At 57.3% G+C, this 18,785-nt stretch overlaps 4 protein-coding genes across 4 annotated transcripts; all 4 read right to left on the bottom strand.

Moving 5' to 3' along the window:
- Positions 1-1,184: 1,184 nt before the first annotated feature.
- Positions 1,185-3,423, bottom strand: APOC2 (apolipoprotein C2). Its single transcript, XM_008158368.3, has 4 exons — positions 3,385-3,423; positions 2,154-2,229; positions 1,826-1,985; positions 1,185-1,275 (listed from the first exon to the last, which is right to left on the bottom strand). The coding sequence occupies exons 2-4, from the start codon at positions 2,206-2,208 to the stop codon at positions 1,185-1,187; spliced, it is 306 nt and encodes a 101-aa protein (XP_008156590.1). The 5' UTR covers positions 2,209-2,229; positions 3,385-3,423.
- Positions 3,424-4,021: 598 nt separating this feature from the next.
- APOC4 (apolipoprotein C4) lies at positions 4,022-5,829 on the bottom strand. The gene is made up of 3 exons (XM_008158409.3): positions 5,754-5,829; positions 4,556-4,697; positions 4,022-4,187 (listed from the first exon to the last, which is right to left on the bottom strand). Exons 1-3 carry the CDS (start codon positions 5,827-5,829, stop codon positions 4,022-4,024), a joined length of 384 nt encoding a protein of 127 aa, XP_008156631.2.
- Positions 5,830-10,085: 4,256 nt separating this feature from the next.
- On the bottom strand, positions 10,086-12,014 carry LOC129147718 (apolipoprotein C-I-like). The gene is made up of 4 exons (XM_054710965.1): positions 11,951-12,014; positions 11,750-11,830; positions 11,300-11,423; positions 10,086-10,275 (listed from the first exon to the last, which is right to left on the bottom strand). Exons 2-4 carry the CDS (start codon positions 11,805-11,807, stop codon positions 10,215-10,217), a joined length of 243 nt encoding a protein of 80 aa, XP_054566940.1. The 5' UTR covers positions 11,808-11,830; positions 11,951-12,014; the 3' UTR covers positions 10,086-10,214.
- A 3,886-nt stretch (positions 12,015-15,900) lies between these two features.
- APOE (apolipoprotein E) lies at positions 15,901-18,584 on the bottom strand. Its single transcript, XM_008158369.3, has 4 exons — positions 18,505-18,584; positions 17,712-17,770; positions 17,057-17,234; positions 15,901-16,714 (listed from the first exon to the last, which is right to left on the bottom strand). Exons 2-4 carry the CDS (start codon positions 17,752-17,754, stop codon positions 16,003-16,005), a joined length of 933 nt encoding a protein of 310 aa, XP_008156591.1. The 5' UTR covers positions 17,755-17,770; positions 18,505-18,584; the 3' UTR covers positions 15,901-16,002.
- Positions 18,585-18,785: the final 201 nt, after the last annotated feature.

Genomic DNA, 18,785 nt, shown 5'->3' with positions numbered 1-18,785 from the left:
TGGTCAGGGCACATGCCCAGGTTGTGGGTTGAGTCTCCGGGGTGCTTATGGAAGACAACCGATTGATATTTGTTTTTCATATCAATGTCTCTCTCTCTCTCTCTCTGTCTCTCTCTGTCTCTCTCTCTCTCTCTTCCTTTCTTTCTCTTAAAAAAAAAAAACCAATTAAACTATTTTAAAATATTTTTTAAAAAGAACTAACAAAACATAACACAAATCCTTAATCACTAGAACCGTGTGGGATTGGGCCAGAACCCAATCCACAACACTTCGAGGGGCCGCAGGCAGACAGGCCTGTCTATGTCTTTCCCTGTGTGTCCCCAGGGCCTGGTCGGGTCTCAGTAAATGCATGTGAGATGAATGTATAGCAACTGCCATGGAGCAGGTCTGTCCTCAGGGGTCCCAGCCAACCTGGGCACTGACTTCCTGTGGTCAGCAGTGACTTGTGGGCACCAGCCTCCCCTCTGTCACACGTGCACTGGACAGCTCCACGCGATGGATGGCACATTTATTTTTATTTTATTTTTATTTTTAGAGATATTTTATTGATTTTTACAGAGAGGAAGGGAGAGGGATAGAGAGCTAGGAACATCGATGAGAGAAACACCAATCAGCTGCCTCCTGCACACTCCCCACTGGGTATGTGCCTGCAACCAAGGTACATGCCCTTGACCGGAATCGAACCTGGAACCCCTGGGTTCGCAGGCCGACGCTCTCTCTATCCACTGAGCCAAACCGGCTAGGGCTGGATGGCACATTTAAAGTGTCAGCCCACGGCCTGGACACGGCTAGAGGCCCCTGCAGGGTCGCTGTGTCCATGGCTTGTCATTTTATAGACGAGAGAGAAGGGTCTTGGTGAAGGACAGTCTCTAATTTTGTTGTTCTCATCATTTATTGTTGTTATTTACCTCTTTATCCCCTCTAACCGGGCTCGGGCTGCCTGTGTATAACAGGCACTCACTAAGTGTTGGCTGGACTGAAAGAGTCCCTTCATCTTGGTCCCTGAGGTCTCAGAAAAGCAACCACATCAAAGAGAATAAACTTGGCTTTTTTCTTTTTATTGATAAGAAATCAGGCTGAAGTTGAGAGCAGGATGCTGAGAGCTGCTAGGAAGTGGGAGCGTCAGGGTGGTCAGGGAGCCATGGGGTTGCTGGGGTCTGGACTACGTGACTGGGGCCCAGCTGTTACTCCTCTCCCTTCAGCATAGATATGAGCTGGTCAGTAAAAATCCCTGTGTACGTGGTCACAGCTGCTGTGCTTTTGCTGTACACATCCCTGTGGAGAAGGACAGAGGGTTTGAGAAGGGATGGGGCTGGGAGCCTGGGGTGTGAGGCAGGAGGGGCTGGGGGCCTGGACTCCTGGGTGTGAGGGGGGAGAGGCTGGGGGCCTGGACTCCTGGTCTGAGGGAGGAGGGGCTGGGGACCTGGGCTCCTGGGTCTGAGGGAGGAGGGGCTGGGGGTCTGGACTCCTGGGTCTGAGGGAGGAGGGGCTGTAGGTTTGGACTCTTGGTCTGAAGGAGGAGGGGGTCTGGACTCCTGGGTCTGAGGGAGGAGGGGCTGGGGGCCTGGACTCCTGGGTCTGAGGGAGGAGGAGCTGGGGCCAGAATCACATGTCCTTCGGGTAAAGGTGGCTGCAACCCAAGCTTCTGGAATCCTAGGTAGGACAGGGCTGGGATCTCAGAATCTCAGGTTCTGATGGGGTTGGGGGCTGGAGACTGAGCTACTTGGGCCTTGAAAGAGCCTAGGTTTGAACTAGACCCCTGAGTCTGAGGGAGAAGGGGCTGGGGCTGGGACTCCTGGTGTCTGGGCTGGGGGTGGGGTGATACCTGATTTTCTCATCCATGGAGGGCAGGTAGGTCTTCCTGTACAGGTCCTGGGCGGCGTTCTTGGCTGAATCCCAGTAACCGAGAAGTGATTCCTGCATCTGGGAGAACAGCGTGGGGCTGGCGGCCTCATCCTGCTGGGGCGTAGGGGCCCCCTGGACCTCTGCAGGGGAGAGTGAGTTAGGAGAGCTGATGGGCCTGCAGCAGAGGGCGAGTGGGCAGGGAAGGAGGAGGGGGGCGCAGGGCCAGGGCCAGACTAGAACTGTGATGGGAAGATGCTTAGGGTACATCCCCCTCCCATAGACCCGCCTCCCCTGCCAAACACACTCACCAAATCCCAATACCAGGAGGATGAGAAACAGAGCCAGGAGGTATCGGGTGCCCATGGCGTCAGGAGACCTGGAACACTGAGGAGGGGGTGGGGCAGGGCCCCTGGAGGCATCTACTCCTGGGGTCCCCGCCCTCAAAGGGGGGGGGGTGGCTGAGCTCCCTCTCCCTTCCCCCCACAACCCAAGTCAAGTTCCTCATGGGTTGGCTTGCGCCTCCCTGTCTAACATTCTGTGATTCTACTCCCGATTTTAACATCGTAATTCTAACATCCATTCATTCACTCCAGAAGCATTTCTTAAGCATCTATTACGTGTCAAGCACAGCTCTGGACCTGACCGTGAGCACAGCGACGGTCCAGCCCTTAGGAAGCTGACAGGAGAGAGAAGGCAACGAGCAAATAGTAAATGAGGGAAGTGCAGTGTGTCCCCTGGAGATCCGTGCTCTGGGGGGAAGGCTGTGCTGGGGCCGGGGAAGCCTCCGCTGAGGGTGGCCTTTATGCTCAGACCCAGCCAGTGCGGGGCCTCTGCCGCAGGCTCAGCTAAGGACCACCGCTGGGGTGAGCGTGTGTCTGCCGCCCTGCGGAGCTCAGCCTGTGTCGCTGTGAAGAGCTGGAGAGCTGGCCCTGGAGGGGGGCCCGCGTGGACCAACGTTCCACAATTCTAAATTCTGTGAATCTAACACCCTGACTTTATTTATTTATTTTTTTTGCTTAATCCTCACCTGAGGGTCTTTTTCCATTGATTTTTAGAGAGAATGAGAGAATAAGACAGAGAGAGAGAGAGACACATCGATTGGTTGCCTCTTGCATGTGCCCTGACCAGGGCCAGGAATCCAGCCTGCAAGCAGGTACATGCCCTTGACTGGAATCGAACCTGGGACCCTTCAGTCTGAGGACTGACACTCTATCCACTGAGCCAAACCGGCTAGGGCCATCCTGACTTGCTTTTTTAAAATATATTTTTATTGATTTCAGAGAGGAACGGAGCAGGAGAAAGAGCTAGAAACATCAATGATGAGAGAGAATCACTGATGGGCTGCCTCCTGCACGCCCGCACTGGGGATCGAGCCCGCATCCCAGGCATGTGTCCTTGACCGGGATCAAACCAGGGACCCTTCAGTCCGCAGGCCGGCACTCTATCCACTGAGCCAAACCGGCCAGGGCCATGCTGACTTTTGAACAATCTTGGCTCCCTCCCTGCTGACCACCACCCCCATTTCGGCCCCTCTCTTACCAGACTCCGGCGGGCGGTCCTCACCAGCTCCCAAGGGCAGAGACGGGCTTTATAGCTCCCGGGACCCACCTCCCCTCCGCCGGGCAGCCTAGGCCAAAGTCCAGGCCAACAGAGCCACCGAGGGGGCGGGCGGGCCACTGAGGGCAGCCACATCCCCTGAGGTCAAGCCACCGAGAGCCCCCCCCTCTGGGAAGTCACCCCTGAGAGTGACAGGCTGGGCGGGGGCTGTGGAGGGGTTGGGGGCTTTGGGCGACCCCCCCCCAGGAGTGGGATCTGGGGTCTTCATCACGTGGGACGTAGAGACAACGCTCTGAACGAGGGGGTCTCTGTGGGGACCTGCGAACCCACCTCCTCTCCAGCTTCCACCCTCCACCCCAAACCGAGGCGCCTGAAGTCTGCACCCCACACAAGCCCGAAGCAGGTCTGAGGACTGAGGGTGGGCATCCCCCCGCCCCCCCTCCCACTCCTTCCCCAACCGCCCCGCGCGCGCACGGACTTCCCCTCCCTTATAGGAGGTCACTTCCTCTGCTCACTAACTGCTGGGGGTGCGTGGGGTGGGCCCATCTCTGGCCCCATTGAAGACAGCTTGGGACAGGGACACAGACAAGAATGTCTTTATTGTGAGGCTGTGGGTGCTTTAACCCTGGTCCCTCTCCCCACAGAGAAGTTGGGGACACAGGTTGTGGGCCTTGTTCAGGAGGCTGTCCTTGGAGCTTTGGAGCCAGGCCTGGGCGCGGGGGCCCAGGTCCTTCAGGTGGTCCTCATAGTAGGTCTGCACATAGCCCCGGAAGGCCGGGGGGACCCTGTGGGGGAGGGGATGTCACAGTTGAGAACCAGCTACCCCCAACACGTTGCTTCATTTACCCACTCCTCCCTCAGACCCAGGGGTCTAGGCCCCCAGCCCCTCCTCCCTCAAACCCAGGAGTCCAGGCCCCCAGCCCCTCCTCCCTCAGACCCAGGAGTCCAGGCCCCCAGCCCCTCCTCCCTCAGACCCAGGAGTCCAGGCCCCCAGCCCCTCCTCCCTCAGACCCAGGAGTCCAGGCCCCCAGCCCCTCCTCCCTCAGACCCAGGAGTCCAGGCCCCCAGCCCCTCCTCCCTCAGACCCAGGAGTCCAGGCCCCCAGCCCCTCCGCCCTCAGACCCAGGAGTCCAGGCCTCCTGCGTACACTCACTGGAACCACTGCAACTTCTCTCTGGTCCTTGTCACCAGCGGCTCCACCAGCTCCTTCACCTTTTGGCTCACCAGGCTCCAGGAACTACTTGCCTGGCTGGACGGGGGGCTCGGGGTGCCTGCAGGCACTTGTCGCCGGCATTCTGGGTGTGACAGAGGGCGCCTTGGGTGGCTGGGATCCCAGAACCCGCTCCCTCCCTGCCCACTGTCACTGTCACTGCCACTGTCACTCCTGGAGGCCCATGGGCAGCCCTTCACCAGTCCTCTCCCCGCTGGCCTTCACCCCCTTATAGGTCCCTCTCGCCACTTGCCCTCCTTCAGCCATTGGTCATCTCCTAACCCCCTCTGTGCCCGTGGCCCCTCCTGTCACCCCTCTGTCTGCCCGTGCTTCTCTCCCTCCGCTGTCACCCCACCGCTCTGACCCCTCCTGTCACCCCTCTGTCTGTCCCGGTGCCTCCTTCACCACTGACCTTGCTGCCCCTCGTTCTCCCGTGACCCCCAGGCTGAACTCCCCCAGGGCACAGGAGGCCGGGCCGGGATGGAGCCGGCCAGGCTGTGCTGTCCTGGTGGGCGCCGCACTCCCTTGCACCCCGCAGAGCCTCCCCCACAGGGCAGCCACCACACAGCTGCACATGTACATGCGTGTACAGAGGCACCCTCGTGACCGGCGGTGTGCCCTCGGCCAGTGACTGACCCTCTTCAAGACCCAGCTTCCCTTTCCATGGAATGGGACGATGCTAGGACCTACCTGGCGGTGTTTGTGGGATTCAGAGTGAACTCGTGTTAAGGCCTGAACTCGGGTGCCTTGCACACCAAGGCGCTGTACACGTGTTAAAACTTCACATGCACACGCACACCCCGGATGGACTCTCTCCGGTGCTCACACACGCCCTCACACGTGGACACACTCAAAGCTTTTGCATAAAGACTCCATAAAGACACACGCGTGCACGTGGGCATACACATGCCTGTTCACAGAGACACATTCACCTCGACTGCATACTCAGGCTTACACACACATGCATGACCATGTGTTCCAACCCCACATACACACTTCACACACAACTGCCACTGACACATACTCGCCAAGAGCACACACGCCTACAAGCTGCATTGCATGTCCCGGTCACACTCAGCCCACGCCGCTGCGGGGTCCCCACGCCCCCCCCCCCCCCCCCCCCCCGCCCGCAGCTGCTCACCCACAGCACAGGCCAGGACCACGGCGCAGAGGCAGAGGGCGGCGAGGGCCCGGGGCCTGCGTCCGGGGAGCAGCATTTCTGGGGGCTCTTTCTCTCTGTGCTCAGAGAGCCGGGCTGGGAGAGGGGAGGCCGCACCGCGCACAGCCCTCCCTGGCCTCCCACGCCCCTTGGCAGGGACTTTTCTTTTTTTTTTTTTTAAATATTTTATTGATTTTTTACAGAGAGGAAGGGAGAGGGATAGAGAGTTAGAAACATCGATCAGCTGCCTCCTGCACAGCCCCTACTGGGATGTACCTGCAACGAAGGTACATGCCCTTGACCGGAATCGAACCTGGGACCCTTCAGTCCACAGGCTGACGCTCTATCCACTGAGCCAAACCGGTTAGGGCTTGGCAGGGACTTCAGAGAGAGGGACCTACAGGGCAGTGACAATCAGAGGCTTCGCCCGCCCCCGCTGGCCTCCCTCCTGCCCGCCTCCCCAGCACCCTGCGAGATAGGGGAAGGCAGAACATTCTCTGGCCTCCTGTGCCGAACCCTGGCTCCACCCCATGTGACTTCATGGGACAGTCACCAGTTCTGGCCTCAGTTTCCTGCTCTGTAAAATGGGCCCACAAGCCATGCTTCAGGCAGGACACTGATTCAAGGGAACGATACGAGGAAAGGTGTGAACACAGAGCCTGGCAATGACTGTGGCCATAGATCACAGCTGTGTATGATTATTTCTTTCTTCTCTGACACCTCTTGGCTATAGGGCCAGACACACCCTCACCACGTGGCCTGGGCAAATACATCCCCTTCTCTGGGCCTCAGTGTTTCCATCTGTGAAATGGGGGTGGTAATAAGCACCTGCCCTCAGAGTCCGTGTGAAGGCTGGGTGAGGCCCGGGAGGAACAGCTCCAGACGCGTGTAGTAGGAGGTTGTCAGCATCAGGTTGGTGCCCAACGCTAGACAGAAAGAAAAGGAGCCTATTTTGCCCTGGCCGGGTAGCTCTGTTGATTAGAGCGTCGTACTGATACTCCAAGGTTGTGGGTTCGATCCCAGGTCAGGGCAATCCAATGAAGAGAAATAAGTGGAACAACAAATTGATGTCTCTCTCTCACTCTCTCTTTCACTCTCTCTCTCAAAACAAAGATAACATAAAACAGAAAATTATTTTATTTTTTAAAAATCTTGTCCCCTCCCCATTGACCCCTTCTAGCCCGCCCCCATCCTCTACCCCAGGCCTTCACCACCCTATTGTCTGTGTCCATGGATTATCCATATATATATACACTGAGTGGCCAGATTATTGTGATCTCTGAACACATAATAATCTGGCCACTCAGTGTATATCCTATATAATAAAAGGCTAATATGCAAATTGTCCCCTCGACCAGGAGTTCGACCAGCAGGCAGGCCGGCCAACCGCCCATGTCCCCTCCCCCTGGCCAGGCTGGCCGGCCGGACCCCACCCGTGCACAAATTCATGCACCAGGCCTCTAATTATATATATACATACACACACACACACACACACACACACACACACATATATATATATATACACACACACACACACACACACACATATATACACACACATATATATGAGAAAATTATTTTTAAAAAGAAGTCCTTGGTCTAGGGTTGCCAGATAAAATGCAGGACTCCCAGTGATGTGGGAATTTCAGATAAATGATGCATTTTATTTCTAGTATAAGTATGTCCCATTCAGCATTTGGGGATTATACTAAAAGTGATCTGTTGTTTATTTGAAATTCAAGTCTCAGGGGGCATCCTGTATTTGTAGGAGGAAATCTGACAGCCCCCGCTTGGGCCCAGTCTGAACCCTCACAGGGAGTCACGGCCCGCCCGCCCAGGGCAGTAGAGGAGATGGTTCCCGCACAGCGCACAGCGCAGAGGGCCGTGCCAGGTACACCGCCAAGATGCCGGGCAGTGTCAGCAGTTGTTTATCAGGCCCGTGTTTCCCCAGCACCAGGCGCTTCGGCGGGGCTTTAGCGCATTAACTCCGTTAACTCACTCGCTGACTTAACTCCCAACGGCCCTAGGAAGTGGGCCTCTGTCTCATTCCCATTTCGCAGATGAGGAAGCTGGGACTGCCGGAGTGGGAGTGAGGGTCAGGCCTCTTCCCCACGCACAGCTCCTCGCCCGGCCATCTCACAGGACCTTACCACGCCACACCAACCGCTGCCCCACCTCCCCACCTGAGTCCTCCTGGAGGCCAAGAGGGAGGTTGGAGCAGGGTGGGGGTGGGCCTGCCGGGAGGTCTCTGACCCCTGCCCCAGCTCCAAGGTCAGCTAGACTGTTTGCTGTTTGCTTCTTGCAATGTTTGCCCACCTCGGGGCCAGGAACAGGCTGAAGGTCGATCAGGGTGGACCTGAGGCAGCTCAAAAACAACTGTGCAGGGCGGGGGTCAGGGGCGGGGGAGGGGGGGGAGACGATGCGGGCAGAGAGGTGGTGAGGAAGGTGTGGGGGTTGTGATTTGCAAGTGGTAGGCAGGCCCGCAGACCCCGGTGTGTGTGTCTGCCCCAAGTTAGAGGCTCTCTTCAAAAGCAGGGTGCCCTGGCCCATGAGGCTCAGTTGGTGTGTGGTCCGCATGCACCAAAAGGTTGCAGGTTCAATCCTGGGTCAGGGTGTGTGTGGGAGGCAACAGATTGGTATTTCTCTCTCACATTGATGTCTCTCTCCCTCCCTCTCTCTGTCTCTCTCCCTTCCTCTCTCTAAGCATGTCCTTGGGTGAGGATTTTTAAAAAAGAAGAAGAAAAGAAATTGATTGGCTCTAAACTGCTAGAGAAATGGCCAAGTAAAAATTAGTAATTGTTCAATTAAAGGGATACAAAATATACTCTTTTTAAACAAAATTTAAATTCCTTATTGTTTAAAGTATTACATATGTCTCCCATTTCCCCCATTGACCTCTCCCCAGCCACCCCCACCCCCCAGCACATGCCCTCACCTCCCCACTGTCTGTGTCCGTGGGTTATGTTTATATGCATGCATACACGTCCTTTGGTTGATCTCTTACCCCCCCTCCCACCTTCCCCTGCCTTCCCTCTGAGGTTGGACGGTCTGTTCAAAGCTTCTGTGTCTCTGGATCTATTTTTGTTCATCAGTTTATGTTGTTCAGAATATCCTCTTTTTTAAAAATATATTTTTATTGATTTCAGAGAGGAAGGGAGAGGGAGAGAGATAGGAACATCCATGATGAGAGAGAATCATGGATCGGCTGCCTCCTGCAGGCCTCCCACTGGGGATCAAGCCCACAACCCCGGGCATGTGCCCTGACCAGAATGGAACCTGGGACCCTTCCGTTCGCAGGCTGACGCTCTGTCCACGGAGCCAAACTGGCCAGGGCCAGAATATACTCTTAAACCCACTGGCTAACTAACCACAGCGCCATGCCTCATCCGGTTATTGTCTAATGAGGGGCGTGGCAGGCGACTCTGGGAAGAGGAAGGTGGGCTGAGGGAGAATGTGGCCCCGGGACCCCACTGGGCTGTGACATCAGGCAAGCGACCAGCCCACCGCGTCTCACTCGGTTCCTTCCTCTGTAGGACAGGGTCAGCGAGAGTCTGCCTGGAGGGGCTTTGTAAAAATTTAATGCTTCGTGTTGGTTCTGTGTTTCCAGATTTAGCACGTGTGTTTCACCAAATATTATTGAGTCGCTGCACTATGCCCTGGGGACATGGTGGTGATCAGCAGCCTTGGCCCTGTCCTCCTGGGGCTCACGGTCCAGTGGGGGAGGCAGCCATCACCAGACGGTGACAACCCAGACTGGGCAGGGTTGGGGTATAGGGGTTTGACGCAGCCAGGGGGTGAAGGAGGACCTTCCTGGAGGAGGGGACCCCAACCCCGAGACGTGGAGGGTGGAGATGGCGTGGGTCTCTTTCAGGGCCCGAGCCCAGGTCCGACCCTTGCTCTCTTCCAGGTCCCCCTTCGTTACCCATGGAGAGTGTAATGAACACCTACTGTGTGCCTGGTGAGGCCCCACCCAGGTCCTCATCTTGGGCAGCCCACCAGGGAGGAGCTACGTGCCCCAGGCCGGGGGTCCCGTCCCGTCCAGTTCTCCACTTCCTGGCTGTGTGACCTGGCACAAGGGACTTCACCTCTTGGGACTTCAGAGTCCTCCTGGGATTCGGAGGGCCCAGCTCCCAAGGTTCTTGTGCGAATTCTCTTGGGATCACAAAGTCCAAAGTCCTCAGCACAGGGAATGTGCAATACCTTTCCGTTCTGCTTCTCTTTTTCCAAAGGCGCAACCCCCACCCTGTCCCGTAGCCCCTGCCCCACAGGAAAGAGCGCTCAGATTTCTCTATAGGGTGTTTATTGGTGGTGGTGGTGGTGGTGGGAGGGAACGTGGGGCATGACGGAGGGAGTCCTGGGCACAGGGGACCGGGGTGCGGGAAATGCTAGAGCCCCCTCCTGGGGCGCAGCCGCAGAAGGGAGGGGCAGCCCTCCTGGTGTTCAGGAGAAGGTCTTTTTAATTGTATCCTTTACTTGGCTGAATTTGTCCGTAATCCAGGGCCTGTAGGGAGAGACGGGGGTGGGGTTGGGGGTGAAGGAGGGTGGGGAGAGGGGGAGGTGTCACTGTGTCTTGCCTCTCCCGGGATGCCCAAATCCCGCCGAGGGGGTCCCCCGCCCCCGCCCCTGTGGGATGAGGAAGAGCCCTGGGCTGAGTGGCCCAATTTCTGTGCCTCAGTTTCCCAGATGCACCAGATGCTCCTTAAAGTCAGAACACTTTGCCTCGGCCTGGCTTTCAAGGCCTGCCATCTCTTGATTCTTGTACGTGTCCTGACCCGGGATCGAACCCCCAGCCTCGGCGTACCCGGATGACGTTCCACCAGCTGAGCTACCCAACCAGGGCTAGATCTCAATTTAAAGTGTTATCTCTTCTGGAAAGACCCAGTCACCAAGTCTGCAAAAGCCCCTCCCCAGCCTTTGATGGTTAACACACACCCTGGTTATTTTCTCAATGCTCGCCTTTGTCTGCTCGAATTCTGGGAATTCACTGACTTATTGTTTGTTCCCCAGCCCTCACCCTGCCCCCAGAAGGTCAGAGCTCTGTGGGCTGGGACTTGATCTCTGGGGCTATTATTCCCCACATTGGAAGAGTTCCTGGCACTTAGCAGATGCTCAATAAATATTTGTTCATGAATAAGTGATTCTCACCAAAAGGAGCAACGCTGGCGAAATGCTGTGTTGAGCATTTACAATGTGCCAGGCCCGCGCTCTAGTGGCCTTCCCCTCAGAACCACCCATTTTACAGATGAGGAAACTGAGGCTCGTGCTCACACAGGGAGGAGTAGTGAGTCTTTGCCAGCCTATGGGCCCAGATCTGTCCAACCCCCACGCTTGGATCCTTCACCACCACCCAGCACCATCTCTCCGGTGTGGCTGGCTGGGCGAGTCAGGAAACCTGACCCCCAAGTCTGAGCACCCTGAGATCCAACTGTGTGACCACAGGGATCTTGTCGGTGTTCCCCAGTCTGTTCACGGATACCCCCTCCCGCCCCCGCTCCGTCCTCCCACCCCCTGGGGAGGGTCCTAACCAGGCCTTAGAGAGGTCGATCTCTTTGACTTTGTCAACGGCCGCCAGGACCTTCTCCTTCACGGTGTCCCCAAACGCCTTCAGATCTTCCGGGATGCTGGAGTCGGCCTGGGCCGGAGCTGGGCCTGCCCAGAAGAGAGGATGAGCTTCCAGGGACCGAAAAAGAGACTCTTGGATGTGATTCTTGGGGATCATGGTGCTAGGATGGGAGGGGAGGGTCCTGGAGGGACCAGATGGTGTTCAAGCTGCGGAGGATTGCCACCTGCGGAGAGGACCCCCAAGGACCCACCGGGCCGGGTGGTAGTGGGGGTGATCAGTGGGCAGTTGGGGAACCAGGGCACCGGAGGCGCCCCAAGCTCTCAAGGGCCCTCTACGCCTGGATCCCAGGCCCTTGGCAGCCTCATGCTCCCCAATCCCAAGCCCCAGATTCTCCCATCCCACCCACTTTTACCTTCCAAAACCATCAGCAGAGCCACCGCCAAGACGGAGAGCGACAGGATGAGCCTCATGGCTGGGCCGGACAGAGGGCACTCTGGAGGGAGAGGTGGGGTGGGGTGATCAGTGGCGCCCCTCCCCTTCCCCCCCAGGTTCCTCCCCCCTTTCCTTGTGCTCTTGGTGTGTGGAGGGTCCCTCTGGGGCACGGAGCACCAACCTGATTCAGTTGCTGGACAGCAAGGGTAGCAGGTCCCAGGCTGGCCTGGCCTTTATGGTCCGGGGAGGGGGCGGGGCAGGTTCCTCTCCCTCCCCCTGGGCCTCCCCTGGTGCCTGCCTCCCTGTGCCAAACACCTTCTCCTCGTACATCACGTACCTCCCTGGCTGGTGGGGATGGGCGCCAGGTGGGACATGGGCAAGTCCCTTAGCCCGAAGCCTCCCGCAGCTCATTACCCTTCCCTCCAGATCCCCCTGAGTGTGGGGACCTCATCGGGCTTCCTCCCCTCCCCTCCTGCTTCACACAGCCTCCCAGCCTCAGGGGGTCTCTCAGTAACTGCTACTTAGTCACCCCACTCACCCCAGGCCACCTCTCCCATCCCCTCCCTCTTAGCCTCTTCAGCTCAAACAACTCTTGCTCTAAGTCTGTGGGGTCCACCCAGACCCCCTCCCTTCACACTAGCCTGGTGGCTCCCAGCCTTTCTTTGGCCATGTCCCACCTAAGCATCCCTAAAATCCTGATGCCCCCCTGTGACATATACTTCTTCTTCTTTTTTTTAATGATTGACTTGTTTTGTATGTTTTTATTTATTTATTTATTTTTTAATATATTTTCATTGATTTCAGAGAGGAAGGAAGAGGGAAAAAGAGATAGAAACATCCATGATGAGAGAGAATCATGGATCCGCTGCCTCCTGCAAGTCCCCCACTGGGGATCGAGCCCACAACCCCGGGCATGTGCCCTTGACCGGAATCGAACCTGGGACCTTTCATTTCGCAGGCTGACGCTCTATCCGCTGAGCCAAACCGGCTGGGGCCATATACTTCTTACTATTCAAAAAGTGAGCTCCTATTCCCGTGGAGGAAGCCTAAAAGGCCATGAACTTGGTCTAAACAAGCTTCCAAAGGACGTGGCATCCATGAAAGAGAAAAATGAAAGAACAAAAGGACAGTTGAAGGACTGAGGAAGAAATCACCAAGAAATTGTAAAAATAAATAAATAATATAAAGTGATATGAAAAAATAGCAAATAAAGTTTCAAAACATAATAGAGATCTTAAATGCATAAATATGTCACAATATATACTTATATGCTGTATCTGAGGCCCCTAGAACCACAAGAAATGCAAAAAGTTCACTGTTAATAACTCATTCTCAAATTGCCCCCCTAAAAAAATCAAATTGCCCCCGTGTGGGGCGCGTGCCCCACGTTGGGAACCACTGCACTAGCCCTTCGAGCTCCCCGTCTCCTTGCATCTGACATATCCCAGGCTTCCTGGGGTCCTAACTTCACAGTCCCCAACCCCGCTCTTGGGGCGGGGTCTTTCCAGCCTGTCTAAACCACGCAGCCCCTCCGCCAGGCTGGGGGGTGGGCGCCCATTATCCCGCCAGGCGCCACGCCCTCGCGTTGCCACACCACCTCCAGGCCTCCCAGGGGCCCTGGAAACACTCCACGGCTCTTCTTCACCCTCGCCGCCGGCCCCTCCCCGCACCAAGCCTCGCTGTCTCCCCGCCCCCACCCCAGCTCTACATCTGTCCCCCAAGGCTGGAGTCCAGTGCTTCTTCCCTTCTTCTCAGCTGCCTTTGACCGTCAGTGACCCCTGGCAGCTCAGGGGAGGGTGGCCCCGGGCCCCAGACTCTAGGTTGGCTGGCCTTGTGCCCCCACAACCACGTGTCAGCCCGGGGGTGAGGGGGATGGTTGTGAAAGGGACGCAGAGCCGGAGCCTGGCAAGATTGCAACACCCCTCTGGCCAGCTCAGCAGCTTCCCGCCTCTGTCAGCCCCAGCCGAGCTGTCTTCCCAGGCACCTGCTTTCCTCGTGAGCCAGCGCTCCCCAGACACCCACTCGAATGCCCGCCCCCTCCGTGTCCGGCCCCCCCGAGAGTAGAACAGCTCTGCGTCTTCAGTTGCATCCTCACCCCAACTATAGGGATATTCGGTTACAGTGGGGAAACCGAGGGTCAGCCAAGAACATTCAAAGGCGCAGTGAGGGCCTAAGTGTGGGGGTGCTCTTTGTCTCCCCCCTTCCCAGACTCCAGGCTGTCTCTCCAGATCCTGCTGGGGTCAGCCCCCACTCAGTGCCCGCCGCACCCTCTGCCAGCCTTTGTTCCCCGAAGCTCCTTCCCAGCCCTTGTCCCACCTCGTTTTTTAAAATGTTTTCATTGATTTTTATTTTTTAAATATATTTCTTTATTGATTTCAGAGAGGAAGGGAGAGGGAGAGAGAGAGATAGAAACATCAATGATAGGAGAGAACCATTGATTGGCTGCCTCCTGCACCCCCCCCCACCGAGGATCGAGCCCACAACCCGGGCATGTGCCCCCGGCCGGAATCGAACCTGGGACCCCCCAGTCCGCAGGCCAATGCTCTATCCACTGAGCCAAACCAGCCAGGGCTCATTGATTTTTAAAAATATATATATTTTTATTGATTTCAGAGAGGAAGGGAGAGATAGAAACATCAATGAGAGAGAATCATTGATCGACTGCCTCCTGCACACCCCCTACTGGGGATTGAGCCCACAACCTGGGCATGTGCCCCCGACCGGAATCGAACTCGGGACCCTTCAGTCCGCAGGCCAATGCTCTATCCACTGAGCCAAACCGGCTAGGGCTGTTTTTATTGATTTTATTTTATTTTATTTATTTTTTTTTAGTTTTTTTTTTTTAATTGATTTTAGAGAGGAAGGGAGAGGGATAGAGACAGAAACATATCGGCTGCCCCCCCACCAGCGATGGAGCCCGCCCTGATCAGGAATCGATTCATGACCTCTCAGTTCCTGGGTCGACACTCACTGAACCACACTGGCTGGGCTGTCCCACCTCTTAGAACTGCCTGGGGCTGCAGTGAGTCGGGACCCCTCCCTGCTCAGGTGTGTTCATGCATGAGAACTCAAAATTCGTCTCTTCAGATGGGAGACTGATGTGTCCTCCCTCATTGCCATTGGGGAAACTGAGGCTCTGAGAGGGTTTGGCCCAGCTCAGCTCCAGGCTTGGCTGGGAGGAGGCCCCCGGCCTTCGAGCCCACTGACCCTCCCCTCCTCGATCAGCCCTGGGTGAGTCGACATGCAGGCCGCCTGCAAACACAAGCTCAAGCCCTGGCCTGGCCTTTGTGGTGGAGCCCTGCTCCCCGCTCTGAGAACCGAGGGTGGGAGAGGAGAGCTTACCCGCAGCTCCAACTCCACCTCCAGCCCCGGCTTCCAGGGGCTGTGCAGACCCTCCCCAGAGGTTCCTCTCCCTTCTCCCTCCAGTCAGGACCCAGCGACCAGGAGGGAAGGAATGAGAGTGAGGGCTGGGGACAAGTTCAGAGTGAAGGACTTGTGAACCCAGAGGGAAGGAGAGGGGCAGAGGGCTCGAGTAAAACAGAATGGCGAGAGGACAGAGCCTCACGGAGGAGGAGGAAGATGGGGGGCGGGGAGAAGCTGGGCTGGGGCAAGAGAAAAGGAGGTGGGGAGAGAAAAGATAGAGGTGGAGGGAATCTGGAAGCTGGAAGAATGAGGCCTCTCAGTACACAGAGGCCAGGAGGGGCCTGGAGGGGCCTGGAGGCAGAACCAGGTAAGGCTGGATGGAGAAAGGGGAGAGACAAAGAGGGGAATAAAGATGGCTTAATAGTGGCAGTGGTTCCAGGTCTGAGTCCCGACAACTCTATGAAGCAGGTGTGACGAAGCTGGGCAGACACGGGCTCAGGTTGCTTCCGCCCCTGGTAGTAACTGCAGGATGTACCCCAGGGCGGGTTTGTTCCAGAACCATGTCTCAGGGACAGAATGGAAAGAGGCAGAGAGAGAGAGAGAGGGCGGCAGAGACAGAAAGGTGAAAACCCCAGAAAGGGACAGGAGGACGCAGACAGAGTCAAAAGAGGAGGCAAAGACAGGGACACACATCCAGAGGGGACAGGCCCGTGTGGGGAAGGAGAACTGAGGCTGCGGCTGTAAGAAATCACTCAGATGCCCTGCAGCTGCTGTGAAGTTTGTGAGCCTTTATTAAGCCAGGGCCCCCCAGGGGGGCAGTGGGGGCAGGGACAGGGCCCTGCAGGCTGGGAGAGGGGAGTGGGCCAGCACTCATTGATTCTCGATGGGCGCCAGGGTGGGGCTGGCGCTGGTGCCCAAGGCCGACTGCACCTTCTCCACCAGCCCGGCCCACTGGCGTTGCATGTCTTGCACCAGGGGCTCGAACCAGCCCTTGAGGCGGGCCTGGAAGGCCTCGGCCTGCAGGCGCATCTGGTTGGCCTGCTCCTCCACCTTGGCCTGCAACCCCTCCATCTGGTCGCGCATGTCATCGAGGCGGTCGCGGGCCCGGGTGCCCATCAGCTCCAGCTTTCCGCGCATCCGCTGGCTCCAGGCCTCCGCCCGCTCCCGCAGCGGCTGGCTGGCGGTGATGGCCCGCATGTGGCCCTGCTCCACCAGCGGCAAGAGGTGCTCGCGGATGACGCCGACCCCGCGCTCCGCACCCTCGCGGGCCCCGACTCGGTAGAGCGCCAGGCGCTTCTGCAGGTCCTCGGCGTCGCGGAGCAGCCGTTTGCGCAGCTTGCGCAGCTGGGAGGCCAGGCGGGCCCGCAAGTCGTCGGTGTTCTGGCCCAGCATGGTCTGCACCTCGTTGCGGTACTGCGTCAGGCGGGTGCGCACGTCCTCCATGTCCGACTGCAGTCGGGCCTGCGCTGCCTGCAGCTCCTTGGACAGGCGGGCATGCGTCTCCTGGGTCATGGGGGTCAGCTGCGTCTCCAGTTCCTCCTTGTAGGCCTTCACCTCCTTCATGGTCTCCTCCATCAGCATCCTGTAGGCGGAGAGGGCGGGAGGGCGTGTGTGTGGAGAGAAAAAGGGGAAAGATGGGTGGGGGAGGGCAAGAAGGGGACAGAGACAGAGATAGAGAGACCCAAAAGAGGGAGAGGCCAAGAGGAGGGGACAGAGACAGCCAGGAGCAGAGATGAGCAGATGGGCTAGAAGGATGTGGGGAGACAGAAGGGAACATCAGGGACAGGAAGAGATGAGGAGAATCAGAGAGAGGTCAGCCAAGAATTCAAAATGGCAAGAGGAAGCAAGAAATGAACAGACCGCCGAGGAGTTCCAGACAGGAACTGCCCGCCAGGAGGGCCAGGGGCCAGGGCGGGACACTCACGACAGCTCCTCGGAGACCTGGGTGCTGAGCAGCTCCTCCTGCACCTTGTTAGACAGCGTCTGCACCCAGCGCAGGTAATCCCAGAAGCGGCCCAGCGCCTGCTCCCACGGCTGGTTGGCCTGCCACCATTCTGGCTCCGGTGCCAGCTTCACCTCCTCCTCCACATTGGCCCGGCATCCTGCAGGGAGCAAGTGCATGGCCATCAAGGTCCCCTGCCCTCTTCGAGCACACAGTAGGTGCTTCACAAATGCTCTTGTGCTTCTTTAGAGCACTGATGGGTGGGGGTGGGGGAGGGGTGGAAGGACGGCCAGTCTGTTTCCTCACTGGACAAGCATTCACTGAGTGTCTGTGGTGTGTGCTCCGTGCGGGGTGATGGAGAATAAAGATAATCACAGCTGACATTTATGTGGCCCTCGCTATCTGCCTGACAACAATGCATTAGAAACTGTTAGAACTCCTATTGTAAGGATGGGAACAGTGAGGCCCTGAGAGTAACACAGCTGCTCAGAGCCAGCGAGTGTCAGAAGAGGGCTCAGACGTGGGCCTCCTCTCAAGAGAGAGACCAGCAGAAGGGCCAGGGATAGAGGGGGTCAGGGGGAACAGGTGAGGATGGGAGGGGGCAGGGGCAGGGAACCTGAGCAAGCACCATCCCTACCTGCCAGGAGTGTGACCACCAACGCAGCCCACAGAACCTTCATCTTCAGTGCCGGCAGTCTGGGGGAAGGAGAAACTGTCAATCAATAGCCAGTGGGGGCTCCTCCCACTTAGAGCCCCACCCACTGGGTCTTGGACTTTAAGGCCTCACTCAACCCCAGACCTGCATCTTCCTAATCCCATCCCAAAGTTTACTATTGTCTAACTTCCTCATTGTCTTCTCCTATCTCCTCATCCCCCAGGTCCACTCCGGCCAGAATTCCATCCTCCGCTCCCAGGGTTCAAATTCCACTCACCCCTCCTCCCTGAGCTCGTGAGCCCAACTGGGCATTCTAAATCCAGGCTGGCATTCCTTGCTCTCCCTTCACATTCTAAGCTCCATCTTCACACCTAAGGGCCATTCTCCCACATATTAGCTAATTTAATCATTTAAAAGTCCTCCTTCAGCCAATGCTCTAGCTACCCTGCCACCACCCTGAGCGGAAGTCTGAGGATGAAGGGGACACCCAGTAGGTGCTCAATAAATGGGTGACAATTTGTGGGCTCTTTCGATGGCTCATCTGGTTTTTCCACAGGTCGATGCTCCCCCCACCCCACCTTCTAGCCCTTCTGGCTGATTTGGGATGCCTCTGTGGCTCCCGCCCCCCCTCCCCAAGGTCCAGCCCCCCACCTCCAGACTCATCCCCAGATCCTGCTTTTTCTGACTCAGACATAGGACGGTCACCCCCTCCCTCCCAGCCTGTTCCCCACAGAGGCCCTGAGCTGGTCTCTGTGCCCCCGATTCTGCTTCTCACCGACTCCTGAGCAACCGGTCCTTCGTCTCCGCTCTGGCTGAGTAGGACTCAGGGATCCCAGACTCCTCCAATTATAGGGCTCCCCCTGCCCCGCCCACTCCTCCAGGGCTAGGGCGAGCTGGGCCAGCCCCTAGTCACGAGGTGGGCTGTTCTCCCCTTCACACAGCAAGGAGGGGGAAGGAGGTGGGGCTTGGAGGCTCTGGGATGCCCCCAGCCCCCAGGAGGGGAGGTGACATCTCACCCAGAAACTCAGGCGCCCTCCTCAATTCTGTGGGGCGGGG

This window comes from Eptesicus fuscus, chromosome 21, assembly GCF_027574615.1.
Source record: "Eptesicus fuscus isolate TK198812 chromosome 21, DD_ASM_mEF_20220401, whole genome shotgun sequence".
Lineage (NCBI taxonomy): Eukaryota > Metazoa > Chordata > Mammalia > Chiroptera > Vespertilionidae > Eptesicus > Eptesicus fuscus.
This window is presented reverse-complemented; position numbering and strand designations above follow the sequence as displayed.